The 10,566-nt window shown below is 39.0% G+C and overlaps 1 protein-coding gene across 1 annotated transcript; it reads left to right on the forward strand.

The window, feature by feature from the left end:
* Positions 1–1,594: 1,594 nt before the first annotated feature.
* Positions 1,595–9,973, forward strand: fbxl5 (F-box and leucine-rich repeat protein 5). The gene is made up of 11 exons (XM_026157967.2): positions 1,595–1,754; positions 2,455–2,670; positions 3,754–3,849; positions 4,069–4,264; positions 4,688–4,873; positions 4,960–5,085; positions 5,986–6,140; positions 6,248–6,330; positions 6,432–7,157; positions 8,394–8,542; positions 8,922–9,973. Exons 1-11 carry the CDS (start codon positions 1,671–1,673, stop codon positions 8,996–8,998), a joined length of 2,094 nt encoding a protein of 697 aa, XP_026013752.2. The 5' UTR covers positions 1,595–1,670; the 3' UTR covers positions 8,999–9,973.
* Positions 9,974–10,566: the final 593 nt, after the last annotated feature.

The following is a 10,566-nucleotide window of genomic DNA, read 5'->3' on the forward strand; positions in this document are numbered from 1 at the left end:
TCCGAAGCACGTAATAAAAACTCCGAAGCACGTAAAAACTCCGAAGCACATAAAAACTCAAAACACGTACAAAAGACAACAGAAGTGCTCCAGGATGCCGGGCGCAGTGTTGAGCCTTTGTTATCTTGTGGCTACACAAGCCAGCAAGTACCAACGACCGGATTTGGTGTGTGGTAATAACAGGTAAATGAACTTTTTTTTAAATTATTTGAATATATATGAGTGCCTGTGTATAAATACACAAACAATACACACATGCTTTCAATTGTGTAATTTAAGTGATCTAGTAGCTCTGCTTTGGAAGTTCAGTTCATGCTAGAAATGTGTTTTGGAGTTTGTACGTGTTTTGTCTCTAGGGGCCACCGCATATATTTATATATAAACATATATAAATAAAACCACTTTTTTTTACGTTAGTAATTCCTTTTGTGCATAATTTTATATTATTGTTAATAATAAATTAATTAAAGCAACAAAACAACCTGAAGAGCCGGTTCGGAGCCGAAAGAGCCGGCTCTTTTTAGTGAGCCGAACCGAAAGAGCCGGATCTCTAAAAAGAGCCGGAAATCCTATCACTAATAATAACAGTGTGCAATACACATACACTTATTCTTCTTTTTTATACTAAGTTAATATACTGTGTTGTGTTGTTTGTTGCGTTGTGATGTGTCATATCGTGTCGTGTTGTGTTATATGTAGTGCCGACGTAGGACAGTTTTTCCAATTTCATTGTACTACTGTACTATGTATGACTGTGCAATGACAATAAAGAGTTATCTTATCTTATCTTATCTTATCTTACCTGTATGGAATACTGTAACTGTCAAACTGAAAGACCACAGTATTGATTCAAATTATAAATTATATAAAAGTTGCTTCTGTATTTATTATCTAATTGTCTACTTATTTATTTATAAAATATTAATAAAATTCTCCATTTTTTTATTTACTTTTAAAAGTGTTCATTATGGATAGGCTTCAAGGTTTATTGATTCCATTGTTATTGACTTCAAATATATCTTAAATCAATTATTACAGTTTGGTAATGAAAAACATAAACACCCACCATGGTGGATAAGTTATTGCAGTGTGAACTTAATTTAATTGTTTGCTAAACACTAGTTTAGTGCTCCTGCAGCAATTGCAGTAGTCGTTCTCTTTGGATGGTGGGTCAGACATTTAATGAAATAATTTCCCCAATTTAATCTTATTTTCACAGCATTTAGTAACATTGTGTATTTAGTGATTAATTTATTTCAGTCTTATTTTAGGTTTAGGTCTTCCGTACTTTATGTGGGCTCTGCCACATAAAAACCTGACAAAAACCTGAAAGTCATATATAAAGTATACTGTATATTTAAATAGGTATAGCATACTGGCATACTATATATTTCGGAATTTGGCTGTTTAAACGCAGCAAAATGAAATTCACAAAGGTATTCGTCTTTCAAAAAAATGTAATATCGCAAACGATTAAGCAACAAAAAATACATATCTCAATGTAAAATTCTGTTTTATTTTATTCAATTAATTTTTTTAAAAATTTAGACTAAATTCCTAAACACATTTACTGGATTTACAAGCCGCGGTGACGCGGGCGGCTCGCTCACGCCTCCTTGTTTGATTGTATCGAAGGCTGTGAGCAGATGACGCAGTGAGGTCCAGTGAACATGGCTCCTTTTCCGGACGAGGTGGATGTTTTTACTGGCCCACACTGGCGAATGAAGCAGCTGGTGGGCCTGTACTGCGAAAAGGTGTGTACAACTAACTGTCGTTCCTTATTTTGCAGATTTACGAACAATTTTTTGGAGGTTGGTGTCTGAAGGTGAAGCGAACACCTGCTAGCATGCTAGCTAGCTAGCTAGCGTAATAGCAGCAATAATTGAGTCAGTCGAAGGAGATGAACTGTCGGATGACTGTCTGACGACCACACTGAGACCCTTTGGTTGATCTGTGGTCAGCGTTACGTGATAGTATTCACGTTTCCAGCAGCGTGGAACCCTATCCGACTGAACCTAATAAAGTTTTATAGCCACTCGTCTCCGCAGCTAAAAGCTTTTTCTGTTTACTAGCCTAACTAACTTGCAAGATAGCTTATATAACGTGCTTTAAGTGCCACATTGGAGTTTCTAATGTTCTCGCAAAGGGTGGTGCATATATTAATAAGAAGTGTCTTAACAAGACAAGCCAGGTAAGCTCATTTAGCTGCAACAGCTAATGCACGAAGGGTGTGCTTCACTAACCCCAGCTCGGTTACAACACTGATGATTTGACACTCTGGCATACAGCCACTATGTTTACATATACGTATCACGTATATATAAACATAGTATTACGTGTTACGTGTCTAATCCTACCAACTGCAACGCTAACATAGATCACATGGATCTTATGTGATGATTTATTTTGTAAGAAATAACGCAAAGATCTTATTTGATAATTCTTCTTCCACAGCTGTCCAACACCAACTTCTCCAACAACAATGATTTCCGCTCATTTCTCCAGTCCCTGTGCGCCACATTTAAGGAGTTCAAGATGCATGAGCAAATTGAGAACGAGTACATTATCGGGCTGCTGCAGCAGCGCTGCTGCACAGTGTACAATGTACACTCTGACAACAAACTTTCAGAGATGTTGTCCCTCTTTGAGAAAGGGCTTCATAGTATTAAGGTAACGATCGACTGGCATTTTAAAATACACATTTTATTGACATGCTATGATCCTATATTTCACTTGATGCAACTTTAAAAATAGCTAACCAGAAAAACATTGGCTTTAGGTAAGGGGAAAAACATGTAGTACAGTGCTCAATTGTTGGGTACCACTCAGTCATTAGAATAAGTATCATGTCAGCAACGCAAAGATTATAGTACATACAAAGACATCAAGGGTTTTTATTTTTCATGTACACATGTAATTTCTGGCACCTCTTCAAAGCGGTTTTACTCACATGCGAAGCAAAATTACCAGCATTATAATAAATGAGAATTAGTTTTAGCTAACTTACACACTTGGGCAGTCAGTCCCTAAAGGCCCATTGTGCCATGAGAAATCTGCACGTTAATCATACTACACTTCCTTTAAGTGTGGAATAATACTCATTTGTGATATCCACTTTTGTCACAGTTCTCAAGTGTTACAGTTTCACATTTAAAAGAAGAAAAAGGATGAATGAAGTTATTAAGGATGAAGTTAGTAAGTTGAACTGCTTGGAGCAGAGGGAGGGTTATTTTTGTGATCTGCTTATCGAGAGACAAGAGTTATTGTTCTGTCAAGCCATGGGCAAACCTCCACCCCAAGAAATAAGAGGCAAAAATAAAGGCCTTTTTAGAATTATGCAATTGTGTAAACCCGAACTTCCGCTGCCAGTTTGCAAATCAGAAAACATTTTCTATTTTTGCTTTCAGGAGTAATCCTGCTTTCTGTCCCAAGGAAAACTGTCTCCTGGGAAAAACAATACTGTCCTAAATATTTAAATTATATTGAATTAACGTCATTTGTGTTAAAAAAAGAGTTCATGATATTTACCCTGAGAAATAACCCTGAAGTAACCCTGAGTAAATCAACTCCTGTAGTAATGACATTAAAATATTTTTGAATAGAAAATAATATTTTAATGTACAACAATTATTGCACAACACAGCCATTAATGATGATGCAAAATCAAAATGTACTTCTCAATGTAGGGAGTAGTGATTGAGTAAGGGTGATTTGGACACAGACCATGAATTAATCATTGTTGTGTGTTTTTAGAGTGAATATGAGCAGCTTAACTATGCCCAGCAGCTGAAGGAGAGACTAGAAGCTTTTACACAGGACTTTCTGCCCCACATGAAGGAGGAAGAGGAGGTATAAGATGCTCAAATTTCTTTTCCTTTCTTTTTTTAAAAATTTTTTTTTTTATAATATTTTAATTACCCATTGTGTGGGACATCAATTAAGACTAATTTATGTTGAACAACAAAAGGTAAAAACATGCACTGAAAGTTATCATAAAAACGTGTCTGTTCGTGTCCAGGTAAATTAAACTGTTGCAAGCTGTTTGTAAACTGAGGAGATTCGTTGCAGGTGTTTCAGCCTATGCTTATGCAGTACTTCAGCTATGAGGAGCTCAAGGACATCAAGAAACAAGTGATAGCGCAGCACTGCAACCAACAGCAATTGGACAGTGCCGCGGAGGTGCTAAAAGGCTTCAGTTTGTGGAGCCAGGCGGAGGTGCTCCAGAAAGCCTTCAAATATGCTGATCATGAGAAGACAGATTATGGTGAGTGAGTATATATTTAAGCTGGTGCTTCGTACTTAAGCACATTATAATTGGTCAAGTAACCCCACTGTTCAATATACGACATGTTTAGATAAGCATATCAATCAGTTGTCTTTTAGATCTAATGCAATGCGGTAACTCATGTCCAGCAGACATTTTGACTGTCCATTAAGGCATTTCTTATGATCAGTTTAGGCATGACTAACTTGTTTATACCTGCGTCTGTCTTGCTGCAAAATGTTAAAAATGTATACTTGATAACGGACCTCTGTACTACCAGGACAATGTTTTAACTGTTAAAGTCACCAGCTTCATAAAAGAACACTCTGTCTTAGAAAGTGGTTGACATTTGTAAAAGGTACACTTCATCATTTTGGTATTTGAGAACACTTACGAGCAAAGCTATTCCATACTCTTCCTCAGAACTGGAAAAAAACAGGAATTCCTCCACCCACATCTCCCAGCTCCCCACGGAAATTATGCTGAGGCTGTTCCATTATTTAGGCCCTGAAGATCTGTGTCGCTGCAGTCAAGTGTGCAGCTCCTGGTCAGAGCTAGCTAAGACCGGCTCTTTGTGGAGGCACCTTTATCCTGTGCGCTGGGCCAGAGGTACGCTCGAGTTTTATGTACTGGTGAAGAATTATTTCACTCAAGTGTGTACACAACTAATGAATATTTTTGTCTCTGTTATGTAGGTGATTATTATAATGGCCCCCCTGGGGAGCTTGACCAGGAGCCAGATGAGGAGTGGGTGAAGAGTCGGCAGAACGAGGGTCGTGCCTATCAGGAATGGGATGAGGACGCTGATGTCGATGAGTCTGGTGAGGTTTTGTCTTAGGTAAAGGGCTTGTGTCTCATAGCGATTTAAGTGGTATTTAAAGCACAAGCAACTATTACTAATGTAATGTTTCAGACACAAGCTGCCAGAAAGGCATCATTTGGGATGTACTGTTGTATTATAGGTTCCTACCCAGTCATTCCTATCCATTCAGCCCACATTTAGCAAGATATGTGTGACAAAAACAAGCAAAGAAAACCCCCACTTTTATAAATGCTCGGTAATGTTAAGCCCGGTTCCCATTGAACACACCGTTTAAGTAAAATGGCTGGTAAATAAACTACTGCAATCTGTGGGTGTCTTGTCATTCTCTTTCAAAACGTTGACAATTCACTGGCTTTCAATAACAGCATAAAATTAGCCAGCCAAAACTGACTACTGATGTAGATATTTGTTTGCGAGGAAATCAACAGTGTGTCGTTTTACAGAAGTTACTCACTCAGGTCGAGCAGTTTTGGTGCACTGGTTCTACGTGACACGTTCAGTGTGAACAGGGCTGTAAAACAGGTTTATGGTTATATGCAGCCTGTGTAAAAGGCAAGTCTTCATTAAATATGATACCTAAAGACATTTAGTGTCTATTTTTGACCTCTACTTTTATAGTTCCTCACTGTTTGCCCTGTTGATATTGGGTAATAAAACTAGATTAAAAATGTAGAGGTGTCTGTTTAAGAGTTTTAAACAGGGCGTCACACATTCATTCACATGTGGTGAAGCCAGTCGTCTCTATTTACTTTTCAAGTATTTTGCTGCTTTTGATCCCAGACTCTGCTTTATGCGTCATCATGGTATGATACACCTCTAGTGTTGCCTAAAGATGTGTCATACCACCTCCAGTTTAAGCTCTGTAATGTGTCACCCATGTTGTTCAATGGTTCATCAGATGTGTCAGGTCAAATTGAGGGCTCCCTTGCAATCAGCACTGCTAAGCGGGAGAAGAGGCTCCTGAATGGGATTATCCAGAATCTTCTTCCAGCTGTTGGTCCTTCTGTCAAGTCCATTGTTCTGGCATATAGCTCTACAGTCTCAAGTAAAATGGTAGGCGGAGCACAAACCTTTATTTTGCTGTTGTACTAGCACAATGTCAAAGCTCAGAAAGCTCGTTGGTTGAGCTGTGTTGTAAGATAAATGTTCTTGCTTTCCAGGTACGTCAAATCCTCAGTTTCTGCCCCAATATTACTCATCTAGACCTGACGCAGACTGACGTTACAGACTTTGCATTTGACAGGTTAGTATTAAAAATGAATACTGAAATGCTAACTGTTTATGACAAAGCGGATGTACATAAAACTCAGAAAACTTATGTTGAGTCTATCCTTTCCTTTTTAGCTGGTCATCTCTCGGAGCTTGTCACTCTCTGGAGCACCTGGATTTGTCGGGGTGTGAGAAAATCACTGATCACACCTTGAAGAAACTGTCTTTTGGGCTGGGTGACCTCATGTCTTCCACCTGCATTGACAAACGCTCAGACAAGCGAGCCAAGCTTCTTAAGAGTTCCCCAGGTCCCATCACGCTTGTTGATGAGAGAAACCTACATCCAGTGGGACGAAAGCAGGCCATAATTTTCAAGCAGGGGGCTGGCCGCTGGGGTGCCGCCTGCACACCCACGCAAGTATGGGTCCTGGATCCTTTGGACCTTGCTGATATTGAGGACGCAGCAGAGTGGAGTCGACGTGGTGGGATGCCGCTTACTGACGCGGAAAGCTTCGTTGAGACACAACTTATGGGAAGTTCGTGCTGTTGCAGGAGGAGCAGGAGGCGGGGGCACAGGACTGGGTCAGATGCCTCATATTTGCATCAGCAGTATGCCTTGTCTGCAGAAGTGCTCTGCGGTCACTCCACCTGCTGCACAAGCGACATGGCCCTCAGGACTTTTACTGGGTCTGAGTCAGGCATGACCAGAAATGGCACAGCAGAATTTCGGACTAAATGCTCTTCAATGGGGAGCCTGCAGTGTCTCCAGCCTGAAAACAGGACTGATCAATCAGAAACGAAACGCTCACTGAGGTTTCTCAGCCTCTCTGGATGTTATCAAGTCACTGACTTGGGCCTGAGGTAACGTTAAATCATCAATCTCTTTCAAACAAACTACAAAACACATCATATATATTTTTTAGTATCTGTACAGAGGATCGAAACGGCAAAACTTAGAAAATGTATACACAACCACTGACTTCTTACCGCAGGACTCAGATCTCCAGTAATCCCCTGACTGTACACACATAGGAAAATTAGATCAACCAAAAGGCAGAAATCTGACCTCATCATGTGACTTTAAATAATGGGCCCCTTATTTCCTTAATTAGGTGCAAATGAGGGAATGTAAAGATTGAATACAGGTGTAAAAACAAATTCCTGTTTGTTTCCAGTAAATAAACGAGTGTTGTATACAAAGAAAAGCTGATGCATTAAATTAAAAAAGGTCAACTTTAATGAAAGATAAGTTAGTTTAAATATGAGTTTCAATACAAAGTCAAATACAGAAGTGACTTGTCACATTTTAGGAGTTAATGCCTAAATTTGTTTTATTTTTATTAATTTAATAATATATACATTTAGTTTGGCAGTTATGACCCTCTATGAAAATGACTTGTTTTTAGGTAGGTTTTTTGAAGATTGGTAGCAAACTAAAATGACACAGTGGAATGAATGAGTTACTGTGAACAACTGTAAATACCACATTTCGTCAAATTGCGCTGATGAAACTTTAACCTGGAGACCAGCCACAGTACCCCTTCAAACCTTGGTTGCTGAAATATAAACGCCTGCCAGCGTACCCCAAAGAAATGCCTTGTGGTCATTTCCTTATTTGTCTTTGTCCGGGGATAAACACTCTCACAGACTCACAAGGTAAAAACATTCAGCGCCATATGAAAAGTAAACTGCTACTTACTAGTAGTTCAAATGTAGTCATTTTAAAGCATTCGACAGATTAAGTTTAATATCAGTGGTCAAGAGGACATAAAATCACTAGTCATAAAAAACATTTATGACTTTGCTCCAGAGTTTTTAGGTTTTTCCTCCTGGAAGTTATACTTCTACTGCTATTTTTGCTCTTGAATTCCACCATAGATTTCAGTGTACTGCCATCTCACCACTATACTGAATTAAGACAAAGATATAGGTGCTTTTCAAAATGCATATCAAGTAACATTTCTATCAGCTAATTCAGATTATACAGTGCAGCTCTTATTAGGGTAAGACTGGATTATCTGCATTCATCTAGATGTTCCCAGTGTTGGTCTGCATGTTGTTGTAGCTGTAATGAGGTTGCATTGCATTGTGTGTCAGGGCTCTGTCTCAGCGTGGAGGGCTTCCTGTGCTGGAGCATCTCAACCTGTCTGGCTGCCTCTTCATCACTGAGGTGGGGCTGCAGGAGCTGGTGTCGGCCTGTCCTTCCCTCAATGACGAGCACTTCTATTATTGCGACAACATCAACGGTAACACAAGTTAAACCTAAAATGCTGCATGCTCTTCACCTAGTAATGTGTTTTGACATAGGCCTGTGTTAATGTTGTACTGTATAAAATGTCACGGTGGTGTTACAGTGTGTGGCAACTATTACAAACATTAATAACCCCACTCGCATAGCATGTGTCCTAGTGTAAGTAACCGATGCCGCTGAGAGGGGAGGTAAGTAGGCATTACAATACATTGATGCCCTTACTGTCAGAACTTTATGTAACACAAAGTTGAATTATTTAGTAACATAATGAAAATATTTAAATGTTGTGGATATGGGGGTGTGTGTCAGATGTTTCTCACTTGTCGCGTGGGTTGCAGGTCAGTAGATAACTGCAGTGTGGTGTTTCTCTGCAGGTCCCCATGCAGACACGGCCAGCGGCTGCCAGAACCTGCAGTGTGGTTTCAGAGCTTGCTGCCGCTCTGGAGAGTGATTCAGCAAAACGATGCTATTCTGAAATGTCTCCTTTTAATTGCACTTTATTCTGGGAATACCATTTGCTGTATTTTGTGTCACTTAAAAATATTTCTTGATGAAACTGTAATTTTGCTCTAAATCTTTCGGTCTATATTTCATGGAAATAATGCTGTCTAAAAGGAAAACATACAAGGGTAACAATGGATTTGAACTGTCTGCAAATATCCTGGTTCTTTCTTTTTGGTTTAAAAAAAAGTAAAAACCTAGAAAAAAATGAACACCTAGAACTCAGTGGTTTTCTGTAGTTTAAACGAAGTTTGTTTTGTCACTAAAATGATACAGATTTACACCAGTCTGCTTCTCCCCTTACTTTGTAACTCATTATCAGCATAGGGTTAATTTTGTTGTTAAATTGAATCTAACGTCGTCGTTTATTTGATAACAATGTGTGGTGAAACAAAGTGGTCTGAGTTTTGGGTGAAGCTGACTGCTCCAAATGGCACTCAGATTGTTGATGGTTAGGTCCCTACATGTGACTCTTTTTCGCTGCCTTGTGCTGCCGTACATTGATGTTCAGTTCACTGTTGATGCTGGCACAGCGACAGTATGCACAGACATAGGAACTGGTACTTGATGTTGCAGTGTAGTCCTTAACCACCCCCCCCCCCCCCCTTTTTTTTTTTTTTTTGTTTTTTTTACATTTGTGATACTAAATGTCCAGAAAGAGTTTCTTGCTTTCACTTTTCTTTATGCACTCCAGTGGGCAAAGAAATGGACCAGTGTTCTTGTGAGAAAGATTGAAGAGTTTGTAGAGAAATAGAAAAGCGGGATTAAAAATAGTCAATTGGGAAAAGTCTTCAGGGTATTTGGCCAGCTAGAGTACTGCATCATTTATGATACTGCAGCAGAATTTATTTTCCTGTTCAAAAGCCTTGCATGATTTCTGTTGAAAATTCACAACAAATTAATAAAAACATCTTGGAGTTAGAAACTGTGCAGTTGCTTATTGTTATTGTGTTAACAAAAAAGTATCGAACCACCAACCTTCTAAGTAGTAGGTGACCTGATCCACCACCTGAGCTACAGCCGACCCAATGTCAATAAAGTGCCAGAAAATCCTCCGTGCATCTTGGCGACTTTCAACAAATTATGACTCCATAGTAGAAATATAGTATCTTAAAAATGTTCTTTTATGCAGCAGGTCTTGCTGCTAGAAAGGCTGCCGACAGCCTCAAGGGATGTTTATAAGAAATCTGCCACATTTAATAAATGTCAAGGCAAACCCAACAAAGGAGTCTGCATACAAGCATCTTTTTTTTTTTTAGTTTCTTAATTTAATTATGCTGTCACTTTTCTTCACATTTAAACTATAAACTGGCAGTTTGAAGGACTTTTGTTGGTAATTTAATATAAAAATGCTGACTGTAAGGAAAATAAAACAAACCCTCACTTATTAGTGAGGGTTTGTTTCAAGCCAATTTGCCTCAGCAGCTGGCCAGTCACCTTGACTAACACACATTTCTTACCAAGCCACAGGACCATTGGTTATGTTGCACCCTGTATCTCTGTATTGATTCTTCAAGT

Source organism: Astatotilapia calliptera, chromosome 23 (assembly GCF_964374335.1).
Source record: "Astatotilapia calliptera chromosome 23, fAstCal68.1, whole genome shotgun sequence".
Classification (NCBI taxonomy): Eukaryota; Metazoa; Chordata; class Actinopteri; order Cichliformes; family Cichlidae; genus Astatotilapia; species Astatotilapia calliptera.